At 43.6% G+C, this 20,185-nt stretch overlaps 1 protein-coding gene across 2 annotated transcripts in view; it reads left to right on the forward strand.

Moving 5' to 3' along the window:
• EDRF1 (erythroid differentiation regulatory factor 1) overlaps positions 1-18,340 on the forward strand; it is a 32,721-nt gene extending 14,381 nt beyond the window's left edge. For both annotated transcript variants that reach the window (XM_068961466.1, XM_068961467.1), the window contains 12 exons: positions 1,756-1,827; positions 2,499-2,649; positions 4,358-4,546; positions 4,802-5,002; positions 6,439-6,657; positions 8,780-9,003; positions 12,178-12,336; positions 12,509-12,658; positions 14,282-14,435; positions 15,919-16,034; positions 17,030-17,181; positions 17,588-18,340. In XM_068961466.1, the coding sequence (XP_068817567.1) occupies positions 1,756-1,827; positions 2,499-2,649; positions 4,358-4,546; positions 4,802-5,002; positions 6,439-6,657; positions 8,780-9,003; positions 12,178-12,336; positions 12,509-12,658; positions 14,282-14,435; positions 15,919-16,034; positions 17,030-17,181; positions 17,588-17,756 (1,956 nt within the window). In that variant the 3' untranslated portion in view covers positions 17,757-18,340. The remainder of the gene's footprint in view (positions 1-1,755; positions 1,828-2,498; positions 2,650-4,357; positions 4,547-4,801; positions 5,003-6,438; positions 6,658-8,779; positions 9,004-12,177; positions 12,337-12,508; positions 12,659-14,281; positions 14,436-15,918; positions 16,035-17,029; positions 17,182-17,587) is intronic.
• The last annotated feature ends 1,845 nt before the right edge of the window (positions 18,341-20,185 follow it).

Genomic DNA, 20,185 nt, shown 5'->3' on the forward strand with positions numbered 1-20,185 from the left:
TTGGTGTTGATCGCGTTGACTGTCATACCATCCATTTTTTCTAGACTGTTTTATTTTTCCAAATTATAACTACTTTCCAGTTGTATTTATAGATAATCTCTTACTTTAAGCTCTGATGTTAACTTTCAGATGGAAATTTTATATTCAAATAGGTTTTTAGAGGATCTCTCTGTCATTCTAAAACATTGCCTGTCCTTCTGACCTCTTCGTTTCCCCTGTCGTTTACCTTAGCCCCACTGCTTTTTTCTCTCTCTCATATTCAGAGTCACGCCCACCTGCGGGCCTGTGCATCTGTTGTCGCTTGTGCTCGGAACTTACCCTTTCCCCAGACCTTTCTGTGGCTGGCTTTTTCTAAGTTGCTTGAGATGTCATCTCTAGGAGACCTTCCCTGACTGCTCTAGATAAAACATGCACTGTTTTTTTCTCCTTCATGGGGCTGGTAATCTGTACCTGAAATTCCCGTGTGTCTGAACTGTAGGCTCCCTGGAGGTACGGGCTCCCTGGAAATACAGGCTCTCCTGTGTCTCCATGGCTACAACCCATAATGCTCCCGTGTGCTCAGTCGCTCAGTCATGTCTGACTCTTTGCAGCCCTGTGGACTGCGACCCCTCTGTCCATGGGATTTTTCAGGCAAGAATATTGGAGTGGGTTGCCATTTCCTCCTCCAGAGGATCTTCCCGACTAGGGATCAAACCTGCATCTCCTGCACTGGCAGGCGGATTCACCACCATTGCACCACCTAGGAAGCCCACAACACATAATTGGTGTTCAGTAAATATTTGACTAAATGACCACAGGAAAAAGTCATTAACTATTCATCTGAATTTTAGTGCACTTGGCAGCTTGAGCAACTCCCAGTACAGTAAAAAAAAAAAAAAAAAAAAGTTTCGTACTGTAAACAAAATCATTGGTTGTAAAAAGTACCTTGTTTGGGAAACTGCTTCATCAACAGAATGCAGTTACATTTGGTGAGTGGTGTGTTTACAGATTTTTTTTTTTTTTTAGCAGAGAACTTTCTATCAATATTGAAAGCACTCAGAAATAGCATTCATATAAACATGTCTTTTGTGTTAGATCTACTGTATCCCAGTACTTTCTGGAGTACAGACAGTATGGCTCCAGGGCCCTGGTCTCAGCATTCGCTCACTGCAAGCTTGAACACAGCACCTAACATCTGTGTTTACTTCTCTGTATAATGAGAGCGGTAATTCCAGCCTGTAAGATTCACCAAGTGGAATGCCTCACAGAACTGCTTACGCATCATATCACCTACTAGGCAGAGGTTATTAACTAGCTCTGCTCCTAATTAAGTGTATGCATTATACATGAGACCGTGGGCAGTGCTGGTTAACATTGCTAAACTGCTGATATTGTGAACTGTGTGTTAGCAAGCACTCGTGCTCGTCGGGGGTGAGCTGACCCTTCGGATTAGGTGTAGATTTATTTAAAACATCTCTTGCTTGCCTTTTTTGTTGTAATAGAATTATTTTTTTAATTTTAAGTACTTAAAGCAACATATGCTGGAAGAGCTTTTTAAACAAGATTTTTGTTGATGCTTATATCCATTTACTCTGCAATTAAAACAAGATTAGTGTGTAATTGAAACAATTCATTAACCTTGAAACAGATACCTCACTAAGCTGAATACACAGAAAAGTTCAAAATTTATTGATTTGCAGAATTTTAGTAATTCCTGGGAGATGGAATTTGTTGTATTGGCAGCATGTTAATAATTTTTAATGTTTGTTTCTGAAGCCCAGTTGTGCGTTTCCAGTTTGTCATGACACAGAAGAGCGCTGTAGGCTTGTGCTGAGCTATGTTCTGGAGGTAAGTTTCCGTTTAGACTTCACTGTTTCAGTAAAGCTTGTACTTGATATGCAGATGGCACTTGTTTGCTGCTGCTAAGTCGCTTCAGTCGTGTCCGACTCTTTGTGACCCCATAGACGGCAGCCCACCAGGCTCCGCCGTCCCTGGGATTCTCCAGGCAAGAATACTGGAATGGGTTGCCATTTCCTTCTCCAATGCGTGAAAGTGAAAAGTGAAAGTGAAGTCGCTCAGTCCTGTCCAACTCTTCTCGACCCCATGGACTGCAGCCTACCAGGCTCTTCCGTCCATGGGATTTTCCAGGCAAGAGTACTGGAGTGGGGTGCCATTGCCTTCTCAGTTGTTTATTGGTGTCTACATGTTAATCTTTCATTTAAATAAATTTTTATTGGGAGTATAGTTGCTGTTAAAACGTTATGCTGGTTTCTGCTGTACAGCAAAGTGAATCAGCTAAATGTTATTCTGAGTGATATTCTACTGTGATTTTTTTTCCCCCTTAAAGCATGAATTGAAAATTAGTTTTTCCTAACTTTCAGGCCAAATGTAGTTTCTAAAGTCTGTTTTCAAAATATAAATTCTCTTAAGTGTATCTGGTTGTCCAGATACTGCGTTATATTTCATTTCCAGTTGATGTTCAGTGACATGTATAGTAAACATTTCTTCTTTTTTTTAAGGGTTTAAAGTCTGTGGACAGCAGCATCAAAAAAGAAAGTGACCTCCCTGCCGCTGACCCCAATACCCCAATCCCATTAAAATATGAGGATGAATCCACAAGAGGGGGTCCTGAGGGTCTAGAGAAGCAGATGGCCTTGTTTTTGGACAAAAGTAAGTTGAATTGAAGTGCAAATAAGGCCCTTTCAATGGAATAATGTACTGGGCCTTTATCAGCAGCAGATTTGGGTCAATTAAGGCCTTCATTGAAAGGAATTCAAATAAAGGCTACATATGAATGGAAAGTAGGGGAAGATATCGTTTCATTCAAAGTGTAAAATAAAGCTGGGTGAGTTCGATCCTTGGTAGATATTTCTAATGAGAGTGTGAGGAACCTGCCTCCTCCTGTCACCCGCTGTGAAGAACTAATGCCCTCAGCCCTTAGGCTTCTCCTGAGAAGGCCCTGCTTCAGTAGGAGCAGTCAAGGGCTTAAACACAAGTACTTAGGAGCCAAACCGCACAGCTTCAGGTCCCAGCTTCACTGGGGCAGGTCGTTTGACTTTGCTGAGCCATGTTTTCTCTCCCAAAGTAGAGACAAAAGCAGGGCCTCCTTTACAGGGGTGCTTTGTGGATTAAGTGAGTTAGTGCAGGTAAACGAGCTCAGAGCGGGGCACGTGATGACCAGAGCAGTGGGAGCCTGTTCCCCTCCCAGCGCTGGAGTAAGCTGCACGTGTGCTTAAAAGCGCCGATCTGGTCAAGGACGCCACGTCACGAGGAACGTGTGGGCTTCAAAGTGAAAGTGCTGAGTTTCTCATTTTAACCTAAATTGTATTTCTTTTCCCAACCCTATCTCCCCTCCCTTTTTTGAAACCAATTTCCAGCTAATTTTAAAAGTATTTTGAAAGCCCATATGTTTAAAATCGTACCAAGAGCTTTCTGAAAGGTTTTCTCTTCATGAGCATAAGTGGGGCGTGGCAGGACTCGCTTCCCCAGCATTTGTGTTGCGGCTCCTGTGTGCCGGCCTGAGCTTGTACACACCAGCATGGAGACTCCTGTCTCTGCTTTTCTCACGCTGTTGTCTTTTCTGAAACGCCTTTTCTGTCTATTCCTTCCTCCCCCTCTCAACTGTTGAATATCCTGCTCTTGTTCAAGGCCTCTGTGTTCACCACCTCTGTCTGAGTCACAGTTCCTTGGTTCCCTCACCACTTTGTCCTGTAAGCACTTCCTGAAGCCTGCCTTAGTCATCCTCAGCTGTGCTTAATGGTTTTATACACAGACACAAATACGCTTGTGAGCAAAACCTCATCTTTGGTTCTCTGAAAATGCCTCACACATCGAAAATGCTTACAGTAGCAGAGGAAAAAGAAACACAGGCATGAATAAAACCATAAAAGAGCCTTAAATACTTTTCATTTGTATTTTGAAAGACTCAAACATTAGAGCTGATCAAAAAAGGAGAAATCTTGAACCTGGGAGATGCTGAGCATGACATAATAAGTGGTGAGGAATCATTTTAATGTTTAGAACAGGAGTTCTGTGATTAAAGCTGTGCTTCAGGAAGGTGAACTTCGGGGCAGGTTGACCCATAGGCTAGAGAAAGGAAGTAGATGTCAGTCACGAACCCAGTGATGTCAGTGAGCCCCAGAGGGAGTGACAGAGTTGACAGCTGTGTGGAAGCAGGGCTTTGGCGATCTCAAGGGGATTGAAACGCTGCTGGTCTAGTAATACTTCACTGCGTTTAAGTAGCATAGTATTTACCAGTTTTGTTGTAGCTGTTAATTGTACCAAAGCCTGGTATGTTTATATCAAGAAACATTTTTTTTTTGGTACAGTGAGACTTATATTCAGATAAAATGTGCATCTTTTCCCCCTCATGTCGTAGTGGGCTCCCTTCAGAAGGGTAATTATTCCAGTCAATCTGGAATGATCCCTGGTTCTTGGCAACATAAAATGAAGCTCCAGCTGATTCTCAAGTCATCGAAGGCCTATTACGTCTTGTCTGATGCTGCCATGAGTCTTCAGAAGTACGGAAGAGCATTACGATACATTAAATTAGCTTTGCAGAGCCATGGTAAGTCACTGCAGATGAATATGTTCAGTAGCTTTGGGAGAAGAGATCAGAGAAGGCATCTGAATCACAGTGAAATTTTACTCAGTGAAATGTTCATGTAAAAAACTTTTTCTAACCTTGTATGTTTCCTAGTATTTTCCACCCTGGTTTAACAGCCCTTCATTTTGAAATACATGAACGATCTTCCTAAGTTTTCCTGTGTCCCTTCATTTTTAATGTGCTATGTTTTCTCTCCCTCCTGCTCTTTCCACATAGATACTTACTGCTGCCTCTGCACCAATATGCTTTCTGAAGTGCTGCTGTTTCTTTCTCAGTATTTGACGCTCTGCGGTGATATCCAGCTAATGCTGGCCCAGAACGCGAGCAACAGGGCGGCACACCTTGAGGAGTTCAACTACCAAACGAAGGAGGACCAGGAGATCCTGCACAGCCTCCACAGGGAGTCCAGCTGCCAGGGTACGCAGGGAGGGGCCTGCACTGAGGCTCAGAGAAGCGCTAGAAACGTCAGGGTGTCATCGTTTCTTAATGTTAACGTTGAACACAATCCTGTGTATTTGTGTCTAAAATGGTTTTGAAATATTTTGTAATTACTAATTATACAACTGGAACTAACTAAAAATAATCTCTGGAGGCGATCATACTGAACATTTTACACTTGTCTTTCTGTAATAACCCTTTCGTCAACTGACCAACCCATGATTTTCTTTTGAAAAGGAATTAGCAGTGCATAAAAGGGAATGTGTTACCTTCTGAATGGTTCCTGGGGGCTGAGATACAGAGGTCATTATTTTTTGAACGTGGTTCACGGCTGTCTGTTTTTGGAGTCGTCAGATTTTAAACCTGGGAGATGGGAGAATTTAGTCCACAGCAGCAGTATTCCTCCTCTTAGCTCTATCCAGTAGATATAAGCACCTGCAATTTGGGCAGTAAATGAGACGTAAGGTGCTTTTGTAATGTATCATGAAATTGTTTATTATGCTCTGGAGTTGTTTATATCACTTGACACCCACATCCAAAAAAGTTTTAGACTGTTAACATCTAGAGAGTACACGGAGGGAGGAAATGTATAATTTCCTTGGGGGTTTCCGGCCCTCTTTCTTCCCTTCCTCCCTGTCTGAATTTCTCAGATGACCATTTTATTTTAATAGATGTGGTGAGAAAATCCATAGTTTGTTTTTGCAGCTCCCATCATGCTGGTTTCACTTAAGGTACCTCTTTGTAAGAGTGATGTGCTCCCTGAAAGTTAGCAGCAGGGGTACTGCCCTTTTTTCCCTTGAGTTTTTGGGCCCAGCCCCTGAGTTTACTCTAGTCTCCACTAGATGGCAGGTTTAAGTCCTTAGAGCTTATCAGTTAGCTGCTTCTGCGCCTTAAACTTAACTATTAATATAATGGGGCTTCCCTTGTAGCTAAATTGGTAAAGAATCTGCTTGCAATGCAGGAGGCCCAGGTTCGATCCCTGGGGCGGGAAGATCCTCTGGAGAAGGAAATGTACATAACTAGCTTCTGGTAGCAGTCAGAAATTTATTTCAAGAACGGTTTTCAGTAGTTAAAAAGGAAAAAATGGTTTACTTCGTATCAGTGGACAACTTTAGGTCTGTACCAATAAGCAGCGCATCTGGTAAAATCTGGGTCTTGGGAATTGTTTGGTATTTTTAGGCAGGAAAATACTTCTCTTAATCAGATGTTAATGTTTCAAGAAAATACAGTTGTTTAAATAAATTCAGAGACCTTTCCTTCTGAAATTTAAAAGTTTAGGGTATTAATTGAATTTTAATATGTTTATGCTATATTGCATCTATTTGTTCTTTTGTCTTAAAAGTATTAGATTACTTAGATGCTAAGGAAGAAGGGTTCATACGACTCACGGTAATGTTTCCTCTTTTTCTTTTAAGGATTTGCATGGGCCACTGATTTGTCTACAGACTTAGAAAGTCAGCTTTCAGTTAGTTGTAAATGTTATGAGGCTGCTAATGAAATCCTGCAGTTTAGTGACTTAAAAAGCCAAAACCCAGAGCACTATGTACAAGTACTGAAGAGAATGGGTAACATTAGAAACGAAATCGGTGTCTTTTACATGAATCAGGCTGCTGCGTTACAGAGCGAGAGGCTAGGTGAGTATCTTTCTGGGGTCCCCTCTCTATCACCTATCCTCTTAGTAAATCATGCTGATCTTTTTACATGGTTCAAGCCAGGAACTGTGGCATTTGGTGTAATGTCATGAAGGGATGCACTTTTTATCTTTTATTATTAAATCCTGAAGAAATAAAAATAGGAAGAGACATTATTTTCCCTTGGGAGTTATTTTGGTGTCCTCTGTCCTCCACCTGATCAGTTCAGAAGTGAGTTGGACAGTCAGCCATGTGGTAGGCTTTGTGCTGGATATAAAGTCAGCTAAGACATAGTTCTCCGAGTTGGGAAGCCGGATATGAATACAGGTCTCTGAAAGACGCTGTTAGTACCAGTGCAGTTCAGTAGAGGAGTGGGGAAAGGAGACGTTTCTTCGAGTTGCGTGTGTTTGGAAGGCTTGTGGGAAGAAGATAGAGTTTGGGCAGATTGCACGTGACATGTAGGGCGTCAGCAGGCAGACGTGGGAAAGGTGGGATGTCCTGACCAGAGTAGGCAGAAGGAAAGAGCCAGAGATACCGTGTCAGAGGGCATTGGGAGTAGCAACGAGTGGTCTTCGGTGATTCAGGCAGAGGGTGTTCGATTCCTCTGGACCCATGTTGAGTGTGAGAGGCCAGTGGACCCATGTTGAGTGTGAGAGGCCAGTGGACATGTGAGTGAATGGTCTGGTTTAGTAGTCAGAAATGTGTGGGTCAGCAAGAGCTCTTTGGGTTAGCGAAACTTAGACTGGGAAGCATTCACATCAGGGTGATAGTTGAACCCATGAGAATGGGTGAAATTGTAGAGGCTGTACACACAGCATGAGAAACAAAAAGGGCTGAGGGAGAAAACTGGGGACAGTGCATAAGCTGAATAAGTGAGTTACTGTATGCCTGTGCCCTGTGAGTGGTGCTTGGCACCAAGGTACAAGAGGTCATTGCTGGTGGGAGGACCTGAGCTTTGTTGTTATTTATACATATATAGTATATTTTTTTTAAGTTGAGATACAAGAACATGTGCTTTTAAGGTGCCTCTGGAGGAGGAAGTCAGTAAAGGCATATGAAAAGTGGTAGTCAGAAAGGAGAATTCGAGAAGACGCAGATTGTGCCTCTTAAATTCATGGGACCATGTCTCTAGAATCTTTATAAAATGGTGCTTTGCTCAGATGTTCTTATTTGCTTGCTTTAATACCAGCTGATTAATAGAGAAGAGGATTCAGAATATTGTTTTAGCCTGCTTGGCTGCCATAACAAAATAGCACAGACTAACCTACTGTATAGCATAGGGATATAGTAGGGAGCTCTGCTCAGTGTTATGTGGCAGCCTGGGTGGGAGGGGAGTTTGGGGGAGAGTGGATACATGTGTATGTATGGCTGAGTCCCTTTGCTGTCCACCTGAAACTATCACAGCATTGTTAATCAGCTGTACTCCAATACAAAATAAAGAGTTAAAAAAAAAATACAACGGACTAGATGGTTTCACAACAGAAGTTGATGTCTCACAGTCTGGAGCTAAAAGTCCAAGGCTGGATTTCTCTGAGACTTCTCCCGTTAGCTTGCAGGTGGCCCCCTTCAGGTGGCCCCCTTCTTGCTGTCTTCTCCCCTGGCCTTGTCTCTGTGTGCATTGCTGGCATCTGTCTCTTTTATGAGGACAGTCATTTTGGATCAGAGTCCCACTTTATGACCTCCTGGGTGGCTTGGTGCTGAAGAACCCACCTGCCAATGCAGGAGACACCAGTTCAATCCCTGGGATGGGAAGATTCCCTGGAGTATGAAATGGCAATCCACTCTAGTATTCTTGCCTGAGAAATCCCACGGACAGAGCAGCCTGGCGGTCTACAGTCCAGGGGGTCGCAAAGAGGAGGACACAACTTAGAAACTGAACAACAGCCACAGATGACCTTAAGTGAATCACAGTTGTGTTTAGGACCTCAGCATAGGTTTGGGGGGTGGGGAGCAGAGGCGTGAAGAGAGTATAACAGGTGTGATGAGAACAGTGCACTGCAGTTGGTCCAGGCGGCTGCTGCTGCCCTGAGCATCCTGTCACTGCCACGCTCCTCTCATCAAGACACACTGGTGGGCTTACACTGATACCTGCTTACACAATTGTTTTCTTTCTTTTTTGGCAAAGTGAGCAAAACTGTGTCCACTGCAGAGCAACAGTTGTGGAAAAAAAGCTTTTCTTGTTTTGAAAAGGGAATTCACAACTTTGAGTCAATCGACGATGCCACAAATGCGGCCCTTTTATTATGTAACACGGGACGACTCATGCGGATTTGCGCACAGGCGCACTGTGGCGCAGGTGATGAATTTAAACGTGAATTTTCACCGGAAGAAGGCTTGTATTACAATAAGGTAACACACTTGCATATGGGGCTTCATCTGTTCACACTTGATTGTTGTTTGCACTTTGCTGTAGCTCCACTAAAAGGTGATAAAACTGAAATAGTTAACTTGGTGATGGCATAGGAAGAGACATCAGCATCTGGCCTGAGTACTAGGGATTCAGTAGTGAAGACGACAGGTTGAATTGATAGGGAAAATACAATCGTTCTGTAAATTACATTGGTGTAACCAGATTGAAAAGCAGAGACTTTACTTTGCCGACTAAGGTCCGTCTAGTCAGTTCAGTTCAGTTCAGTTGCTCAGTCGTGTCCGACTCTTTGCAACCCCATGAATCGCAGCACGCCAGGCCTGCCTGTTCATCACCATCTCCCGGAGTTCACTCAGACTCACGTCCATTGAGTCAGTGATGCCATCCAGCCATCTCATCCTCGGTCGTCCCCTTCTCCTCCTGCCCCCAATCCCTCCCAGCATCAGAATTTTTTCCAGTGAGTCAACTCTTTGCATGAGGTGGCCAAAGTACTGGAGTTTCAGCTTTAGCATCATTCCTTCCAAAGAAATCCCAGGGTTGATCTCCTTCAGAGTGGACTGGTTGGATCTCCTTGCAGTCCAAGAGACTTTCAAGAGTCTTCTCCAACAGCACAGTTCAAAAGCGTCAATTCTTCAACGCTCAGCCTTCTTCACAGTCCAACTCTCACATCCATACATGACCACAGGAAAAACCATAGCCTTGACTAGACGGACCTTAGTCAGCAAAGTAATGTCTCTGCTTTTGAATATGCTATCTAGGTTGGTCAAAACTTTTCTTCCAAGGAGTAAGCGTCTTTTAATTTCATGGCTGCAGTCACCATCTGCAGTGATTCTGGAGCCCAAAAAAATAAAGTCTGACACTGTTTCCACTGTTTCCCCATCTATTTCCCATGAATTGATGGGACCGGATGCCATGATCTTTGTTTTCTGAATGTTGAGCTTTAAGCCAACTTTCTCACTCTCCTCTTTCACTTTCATCAAGAGGCTTTTTAGCTCCTCTTCACTTTCTGTTATAAGGGTGGTGTCATCTGCATATCTGAGGTTATTGATATTTCTCCCGGCAATCTTAATTCCAGCTTGTGTTTCTTCCAGTCCAGCATTTCTCATGATGTACTCTGCATATAAGTTAAATAAGCAGGGTGACAATATACAGCCTTGACGTACTCCTTTTCCTATTTGGAACCAGTCTGTTGTTCCATGTCCAGTTCTAACAGTTGCTTCCTGACCTGCATACAGATTTCTCAAGAGGCAGGTTAGGTGGCCTGGTATTCCCATCTCTTTCAGAATTTTCCTCAGTTTATTGTGATCCACACAGTCAAAGGTTTTGGCATAGTCAATAAAGCTATGGTTTATTGGTTTTATGGTTAGCTAGTCAAGGCAATGGTTTTTCCAGTAGTCATGTGTGGATGTGAGAGTTGGACCATGAAGAAGGCTGAGCGCCGAAGAATTGATGCTTTTGAACTGTGGTGTTGGAGAAGACTCTTGAGAGTCGCTTGGACTGCAAGGAGATCCAACCAGTCCACTCTGAAGGAGATCAACCCTGGGATTTCTTTGGAAGGAATGATGCTAAAGCTGAAACTCCAGTACTTTGGCCACCTCATGCAAAGAGTTGACTCATTGGAAAAGACTCTGACGCTGGGAGGGATTGGGGGCAGGAGGAGAAGGGGACGACCGAGGATGAGATGGCTGGATGGCATCACTGACTCGATGGACGTGAATCTGAGTGAACTCCGGGAGTTGGTGATGGACAGGGAGGCCTGGCATGCTGCGATTCATGGGGTCCCAAAGAGTTGGACACGACTGAGCGACTGAACTGAACTGAACCAGATTAAAGCCACCCCAGTCTGCATGGTGCAGTGGTAAAGAATCTGCCTGCCAGTGAAGAGACACAGGAGATATGGGTCTGATCCCTGGGTTGGGAAGATCCCCTGGAGAAGGAAAAGGCAACCCACTCCAGTATCCTTGCCTGGAGACTCCCATGGACAGAGGAACCTGGTTGACTACAGTCCATGGGGGTGCAAAGAGTTGGACACGACTTAGCAACTGAACAACAACTACCACCAGAGTAAATGTCAAATGGATGAAAGATCGACCTGGAGAAGTGAAGCTGTAGAAATCTCAAAGGAAAACATAAGTAGATAGTTAATCTGATGAGATGGGATTTTCCCTTCATAACACAATGAGCAAAAATTGCAAAGTAAAAGATGGATGTTCAGATGCATAAAAGTTGTTTTTTAAATGCACAACAGAAAGCATAGTTGCAGAGTAGTCCAAATCTAGGGAAAACAAAGCGCACATGACAGCTCAGAGGTTAATAAACCCTTAAGATAAAAAGAAAACTAAGAATCCTTGAAAATAAGCTGCCCCAGTAGCAGAACAACTAACCTTGAACAAAAAAACTGGTTCATATGTAAGAACAATTTCAAAGTTTTATGAAATTTTTAAACTGAGTTTCTTTTATCAAATTGTAAAATTTTTTGGCAAATGGTGATATCTAGTATTGGAGAAGGTATAAGAACTCAAGAACACACATTTAGTCAAGAACTTTGAATCTGTTTAAATTATATTTAGTGAGTAATGTTCGTTGCATATTGAGCTTTAAAACAAAGTGATCTTATTTTTCTTAAGTTTACATATTCATAGAAAAAGTGGATAAGTACACACCAGAAATGTAGAAATTATTGGTGGGTGATGGAATTCAGTGAGATTTTGTTTGGCTGAATACAATGACCATGCATTTCAGCATTGTGATAGAGGTGGGAAGGGTTGCTTCTTTAAATACAGTCAAACCCAGCAAATTGTTCTATCTGTAGACTCGTCAAAAAATATTTTATCTAGTTTGCTAGTTATATAAGCTATAATTTTTATTTAGAAAGGAGGGGACAAAAATGAAGGAAGAAATGAATCCTCATGGGTTCACATGAGTCGTAAAACAGCTTGCCTGATGACACTTGAGAGGAAAGGCGGGCGGCGTGCAGTCCACTTGAAATCACTTCCGTCGTTGAAGAGTGTCATTGATTTACTTTTTTCCCTTTCTTCATGACACTGTCCTATAAATTCTCTCAAGTAAAGTTGCTGTTGGGGTGACTGTGAGGCATGTTTTAGTTTAAGGCGTGTACTTAAGCTGAGTCACAGCGGCCCTCTGCTCCCTCACAGGCTGTCGATTACTACCTGAAAGCTCTAAGGTCCTTGGGAACACGGGACATACACCCAGCCGTCTGGGACTCGGTGAATTGGGAACTGTCCACTACTTATTTTACAATGGCAACTCTACAGCAAGATTATGCTCCATTATCTAGAAAAGCTCAAGAGCAGGTAATAATATTTGCTGGATTATGTAGAAGTATTAACCTTATATATTCCTTTAACAGATACATAGCATCTGTTACAGTCTTTTCCTTGACAAGCAGTATTTGTTTTTAAAATTCTTATACAAGATTATGAGATGGTCATTTTTTCCCTTTCCCTTAAAAAAAAAAATACACAGATTGAAAAAGAAGTCAGCGAGGCGATGATGAAGTCGCTGAAATACTGCGACGTGGACTCGGTGTCTGCCCGACAGCCCCTTTGCCAGTACCGGGCTGCAACCATCCATCACAGGCTGGCGTCCATGTACCACAGCTGCCTGCGGAACCAGGTACTGCCATTCCGATTCCAGTCCACTTAGAAGTGTTGCTTGCCTTGCATTTCTGTATCGATTTTAAATGCCATCTGTTCTTATAGCCATTTCAGAAAAGCTTGAAGGGTAAGTGTTTCCCCTTCCCCCATGTTGCATATTTTTTCCCATTACAGTTGATTAGGCCTTAGTTTGCAAAATTAGATATTTGCCTGAGTGTATTATTTAGTCTTTTTTTTTTTAATGTAGTTATTCTTTATAGAAAATGGTTCTATGCCAATTTAAAGTATCCATCACCCAGTTTTAAAGATTTTTACTGTGAAATAGAGCATGCATATCAAAGGACACAGGGGATACATGTGAAGCATTTGTACAGTTTAAAGAATAACAAAGGAAAGCCCTGTGCACCTCGCCTCGAGGTTAAGGAGTGGAAGGCCCTTCAGGTGCGCCCTGTGCGCCCCTTCCCCTGCTGAGTCTCTCTCAGTACCCTCCCAGATTAACTCCTGTACGGGGCTTTCTATTATGTCCATACCTTTTCTGTGTTTTATCACTTAAGCAGTATGTTTACCTTTTATCTGGTTTTGAACTTTATAGAACAAACCATACTGTGTATATTCTTCTGTGACTTACTGCTGTTTAGTTCACATCACATTTTGGAGATTCTTCCAGGTGGATGCATAACTGTTCATTTACTTAGCTTAGTAGGATTCATTAAATGAGTATATCAGTTTATTTATCCATTCTGTGATAGCTGAACTTTGGGGTGGTTCTCATTTGAGGCTGGAAAGTGAAAGTGAAGTCGCTCAGTCGTGTCTGACTCTTTGCGACCCTGTGGACCGTAGCCCACCAGGCTCCTCTGTCCATGGGATTCTCCAGGCAAGAATACTGGAGTGGGTTGCCATTTCCTTCTCCAAGGGAATCTTCCTGACCCAGGGATCAAACCCAGGTCTCCCGCATTGCAGGCAGACACTTTAACCTCTGAGCCACCAGGGGGCTAATTAGAAACAGTACTATGAACAGTCTTGTACATGAATCCTGGTGCTCAAATCCACGTGTTTCTGAGAATAATCTGAGGCCTGAGGTCGAGGTGCCTTCCTTCAGAGAGGGTGACCTGCTTCTGCCAGGAGTCTTGTGCCTATATAGTTTCTCAGGGATTTTTTTAAATGGTTTTGTTGTTTTCCCTTCCTTAGCACCAACGCAGCTTACCTTGCAGTCCCTTGGGTGTGGGTTTGCTTCTGGGTTGCCTTTATCCCAAGAATATTGTCCTTTGAGGCCCAGCTTAACCTGGAGAGGGTTTTTCTCTCTACTCTGAGCTGGCCCTAGACTCTTTCACTTGCCTCAGGGGGGCCCCAACCTAAACTTATATTTGTCCAGATGGCCTAATATCCTCATGGCACATGCCAGCATGAGAGGGTTCTGAGGCAGCTCCCTGGCGCCGGGACAGCTGGACTCCTGCACACAGAAGGATGGAGCTGGCCTTCCTTCCGCACGCAACGCCCAAAACCAGTGAAACACAGACCCAGATGCAAGAGCTAAAACTCTGGGACTCAACAAAATGCTGAAAAGCATTTAGTGATCCAGAGATCTGGTGAAGTAGTTGCCGTGAAGCCCAAGCCTTAGGATTTATCTTATTTTTGGTTCTAGGTTGGTGATGAGCAGCTTAGGAAGCAGCACCGGGTGCTGGCAGACCTTCATTACAGCAAGGCTGGGAAGCTTTTTCAGCTTCTGAAGGACGCTCCGTGTGAACTCCTTAGAGTACAGTTAGAAAGAGTAGCCTTTGCAGAATTCCAGATGGCCAGTAAGTCTTCTTTATTTCTCAGATTTGTATGCATTGGCTTAGTGTTGGATTGTCTTAGAGTGAGGCAGACCTGTGGATCACTCTTGGATGTAAGTAATGCTGTCTTCTTTTAAATTTGTCCATAGTTAATGTCTTTGGGTAGGGATGTTTATTTGAAATGCTTTTTAAAACATAAATGTGTTAGATTATGTTTAATGACTAGAAATACTGGAATACAGCCCAGGATTTCTTATTTGAAAAAAAAAAAAATTGTGACAAGTCACTTCAGACAAAGGTTTGAGTCATCATGAACAAGGTGGGGGCGGAGAAGCGGCGGTGGAGGCGTAGCAGCCCCGCTGAGTCCCTCTGCACAGTAACCACAGAGCCTGGCAAGGAGGAGATGAGGCGGGAGGGCGGGGAGGGGTGAAGGGAGACGCTGTATTCTGTCATCTTCCTCAGCTTGGAGTGGGCTGGCTCTCCACCGCCGAGAGCGTTTTTCTAAACTCACTCCTCTGCCTTGTTCAGCTGTTCCCTTTCTGCAGAAGCATCTTGCGAGAAGTATCTCTTGTCTGGTAAAGAAACAAACATTTATTTGAAGTACAGCAATCCTACTGGTTTCATTTCAGTTATTTTCTTCTATAAAATTAAAATGAGTTTAATGTGTACCTGTTTATACAGTGTCTCTGGAAGGATGGACACGAAACTGATAGCACTGTCTCTTCTGGGGAGGCCGGCAGGGCAGCTTTCAGCGTATGCCCACTTGAACGTTACATGTTTGAGAATGTATTACCTACTCAAAACAGTTTTTAGGAACACCTTTTACTAGGGGGACTCCCCGGGCAGTCCAGTGGATAAGACTTCGCCTTCCAGTGCCAGTGCAGAGGCGCAGATTCAGTCCCTGGTCGGGGAGCTAAGATTCCACATGCCTACAGCCAAAGAAAGCAAAACGTAAAACAGAAGCCATATTGTAACAAATTCAATAAAGCCTTTAAAAATGGTCCACATCAAAAAGATCTTAAAAAAAAAAAAAAAGGAAGAAATACCTTTCACTAAAAGCATCTTTTTAAAATTCTGGCAGCATGTGCAGAGCTGAACATCAAGTAGCTCTTTCTGGGGGTGGTCTGGGGAGGTCTTTTCTAGTTTGCATCTTTGAATTTTCCATGTTTGACTTCCTTAGAATGAGCAGGATTCATTTTTATTTTTTTAAAAAAGTAGATACTAGGAACAGATTTGCTGTGATGATCAGTATGGTTAATTCCTTTTTAAATAGTGTTTACTACTCTTGAGTATGAAACCAGGTAGTGAGGCAAGAAAACAATGATTGTTTATTGTTTCTCTAGTTCTGTTTTTCTCTAGGGATAATTACTAAGCAGAAGTTGGATTTAGATTTCTTGGGATTTTCATGAGCTACCTTCACAATGTTTGAAAATCAGAATTTTCATTAATACATTGGATGAGTTTCTCTGTATTTAAAGGAATGATCATTTTGTGTTTGCCACTCTAGGTCAGAATAGCAATGTTGGGAAATTAAAAACGCTATCTGGGGCCCTTGATATAATGGTGAGAACTAAGCATGCATTCCAGCTTATCAGAAAAGAGCTTGTGGAGGAATTTGAACAGGTAAATGGAAAAAGAGATTTATCAGTTTTTTATGTGTCTTAAAGTCAGTGCTGCATGGTGAGTATGTACAGTGGGCATATGCATGCATGCGTGGATACAAATACAGAAATATCTATGCTTTGCATGGGCCTGCCCTGGTGGCTCAGATGGCAGAGAATCCACCTGCAATGCAGGAGACCCGGGTTTGATCTCTGGGTTGGGAAGATCTCCTGGAAAAGGGAATGGCAACCCACTCCAGTATTTGTGCCTGGGGAATTCCATGGACAGAGGAGCCTGGCAGGATACAGTCCATGGGGTCAAAGAGTCGGACACAACTGAGCGACTAACACTGCATAAAAACACATTAACTGATTTATTTTATTTTTTTGGTGGAATTATTAAACAGTTCTTTAACTTGCAAGTGTATCTTTTATATTTTAAAATTGTTTCTTTAAATAACCACATAGACCTTGGTTAATAATAAGGCCCTGGGAATAAAGACAGAAAAAAAGGTCTGTATCAGTTTCCACTAAACTGCCTACAGCTGAACGGTGAGTGGGCTTACGCCGGCTCCCTGGGAAGGCCTTTCAGTTTCCCCAGCATCCGTGTATTCATGCTGCCTTCTCTGTGGCTGAAAGCTTCCCTGAGTTCCTGTGGTGCCTCCATCCTGCGAACTTTCGGTTCTGGTTCTCAAACCACATGGGACCAGTTTCCATCTGTTCCTTGAGCATGTGGTGTTGGAAAGTCAGGAGGGTTTCGTTTAAGCTTAAGTTTCTTCTACGTAAGTGCCATTTAGGTTTGAGACAGTTTTTTCACATGGTTTGGTCTATCAGAATGTTCTCCTGGAGGCTGAGACAAGGCGGCCAACAGGGCTGTCCCTGGACAAAAGTCCTCTCGATTTGCTCTTTGTTTTGGTTAAAACGTTTGCTAGATTATTCAAACTGTGGCTCCAACACTTTAGTATGAAGCAGTAACTGTGGGGTGACTGAGCTGAAATCTCTTTTTGTTTTTTTTAGCCTAAGAGTGAAGAGACCCCTCCAGCTGCTGATTCTTCTCCTAGTCTTAATCGAGAAGAAGTGACAAAACTGCTCAGTATATTTGAATCTCGCTTGTCATTCCTTCTCCTTCAGTCCATCAAGCTGCTATCTTCAACTAAGAAGAAAACAAGGTATACAGTAAATGGCTTGGGGGAGTTTCTTTCCCCACACCTTACCCAGATCCTCGTATACCCGCCCAGCTTTCCCTCAGGAGAATGTGGCTTCCATGAAGGCTGGGAATCCAGGTCTGTTTTGTTCATGACCAGGAGCAGTTCCTGGTACATGGTAGACACTCGACTATTTATGAAAAGAATAAGCATTGGCTTTAATTGATGTTTTGAAATAAGTGTTTAAAAACAGGCCTGTGAACAGTCGGTTTAGGAAAGTAGGTATGAAGTCAGCATTAATAGGACCCCTGCTTCCACGAAAAGTGACGACAGGGCCATCAGTGTTTAGTTTTGGGTCTCTTACTCTTCTTGGTGGGCACCACTATTCTCTTCATCTCTTGCTCTTTTTTTTTTTTTTTTTTTTACCCAGTAGTATCCTTGATGAAGACGTACTCCTCAAAACCAACAAGCAGGTTTACTCCCAGCTCCTGAGAGCCACTGCGAACAAAAACGCCTCTCTCTTGGAAAGAGTCGACCTCCTCATCCATTTGCTGGACCAGCTGGCTCGCGGCGGAGGCGGCAGCACCGCCGTCCAGTGACTCCCACCTGGGGCCGCATCCACAGATGCTGTCAGTGCCTTCTGCACTCGGGTACTAGCGTTTCCATTCGGTGCTCCGTGTCATTAAATATGAGGGAAATACCCACTTAAAACAGGCACAGTGGTGGAAACACAGAGTTCTCATTGCCCACGACAGACAACCTTGGCAGAGTTCTCTGGCTTCTTCGTCGGAGGCGCCAGCATCACAGTCAGACTTAGAGCTCCCACGTTCGTTTCTTTGAGAAGGACGTGGTACCTCAGTATTCATAGACTTGCTGTAGGGCAGTTAACACTTTCAAATACTTTTGAAGTATGTTAAGCTGTGTGGGTCTGAGAGACACTTATCTTGGAGAAATGTTGCTTTGGTCAAGGGCACTTGTATCCAGATGATCGCAGTGGTTCAGGTGGGTTAGAGAAACTTCTGGTGCATCCGCAGTGCTTCCTTCTCAGCCGCACAGGAGAAGCCTCCCCTTTTCGAGCTTCAGGACGGGATTTTTCCAAGACCAGCCGTCGTGCACGTCTGTAGTGCATGCTCTGAACAGACCTGCTTTTCTTTGCCTTTGTGTGACAGTTGATCAAGGATAGGTACCTCCCCCCTCCCCCCACCCCCTTATTTTTTTTTTTTTTCATTTTAAACTTGAAACTGTGAATAAGGTTAAGAAAACTATTTTGAATAAATAAATTATTTATTTAAAATGTCTTTGTAGTTTTCCATTTCACATTCTTCACACTGAGTTTTGATTTGAACTGGTTTACTTAATACATTTTACAAAGTGACGATTAAAACATTAGTAATAAGTAAAATTTATGCCACCTCCTGAATTCTCACTAGATTATACTCATTACTTGCTGCTATGTGTCTCTTGTCCAGTTGCTTACAACACACTGTTTTTTCCACTGCCTGGAGCATGCAAGGCTGTCCTTGTCATAGTTAACTGATCTCAGCTTCAAGAGAGAGGACGTGATGCAGAAGTCAGGCATGTGCTCCTTCCCGTGGGGCTGACGGTCTGCATATATGTGTGTGATGCCGCTGTAGATGAGAGCTTGCCCAGCCGTCGCTGCTGGCCTGGCCTGAGGGCGGGAGGAGGTGCTGCTGCTGACAACCCCTCCCCCACCGCCCTGTGCAGCATCTGCGTGTGAGTCTCACCATGCAGTCCGTCCACTCACCAGCCACACCCCTCTGAAGAAATCCGAACTGGGCTAGAAAATTGTCTGGAATAAACTTGTGTTTTGGGCTTCCCCAATAGCTCAGTTGGTAAAGAATCCACCTGCGGTGTAGGAGACCCCCGGATTGATTCCTGGGTCAGGAAGATCAGCTGGAGAAGGGATAGGCTACCCACTCCAGTAATCTTGGGCTTCCCCTGTTGGCTCAGATGGTAAAAGAACTCGCCTGCAATGCGGGAGATCTGGGTGTGATCCCTGGGTTGGAAAGATCCCCTGGAGAAGGGAAAGGCTGCCCACTCCAGTATGGCCTGGAGAATCCCATGGACTGTATAGGCCATGGGGTCACAAAGTCGGAAACGACTGAGTGACTTTCAAGCTGAATTTTTATAGATTGCTTTTTCATACACTCAGATTTCCAGGTGTTTTCACTGGTGAGTTGACATCTGTCGTAACTCGGTAGACTTATCACTTGCTGTTTTTCCACTTCCTTGTAATTATTACAATTGTATTTCTTTTTGGCCATCCTGGGCCTTCGTTGCTGCACTGCGTTTTCTCTAGTTTCTGTACTCTGGCTTCTCGTGGTGGCTTCTCTTGTTGCAGAGCACAGCCTCTAGGGCTCCTGGGCTCTAGGGCACAGGCTTAATAGCTCTAGGGGCTTAGTTGCCCTGAGGCATGTGGAAAATTCCTCGCAGGGATTGAATCCATGTCTCCCTGTGTGGGCAGGCAGATTCTTAGCCCCTGGGTTACCAGGGAACCTCCCTTGTAGTTATTTAGTTTGCATTGTCCTTGGGACAGATTTACACATCAGTTTTTCAAAAATGAATTATTGAAGCATTGACAATTTGGCCTAAATTGTAAAGCAGTTGTACAAAATCTACAACGTCTCAATCAGGACAGCTGTCACTCTTGTCTCCCCTGGTGATAAGCACACACACGGAATAAGACTGTTCATTAAACCTGGATACATCCATTGATTATACCTAATTTGGGGGGTAATGAGTTCCCAGGTGGCACAGTGGTAAACAGTATACCTGCAGTGCCGGAGACTTAGGTTCAATCCCTGGGTCAAGAAGATCCCCTGGAGCAGAGAATGGCTACCCACTCCAGTATTCTTGCCTGGGAAATCCCATGGACAGAGGAAGGCTGGGGGTTGCAAAGAGTTGGACACACCGAGTGACGCGAGTATACCCACGCACACAGAATCATTTCCATGTCCTTGGGTTTCAGGGGGTGAGTGGCATCTCTCATGATTGGACCCATGGCTAT

Source organism: Capricornis sumatraensis, chromosome 23 (genome assembly GCF_032405125.1).
Source record: "Capricornis sumatraensis isolate serow.1 chromosome 23, serow.2, whole genome shotgun sequence".
Taxonomy (NCBI): Eukaryota; Metazoa; Chordata; class Mammalia; order Artiodactyla; family Bovidae; genus Capricornis; species Capricornis sumatraensis.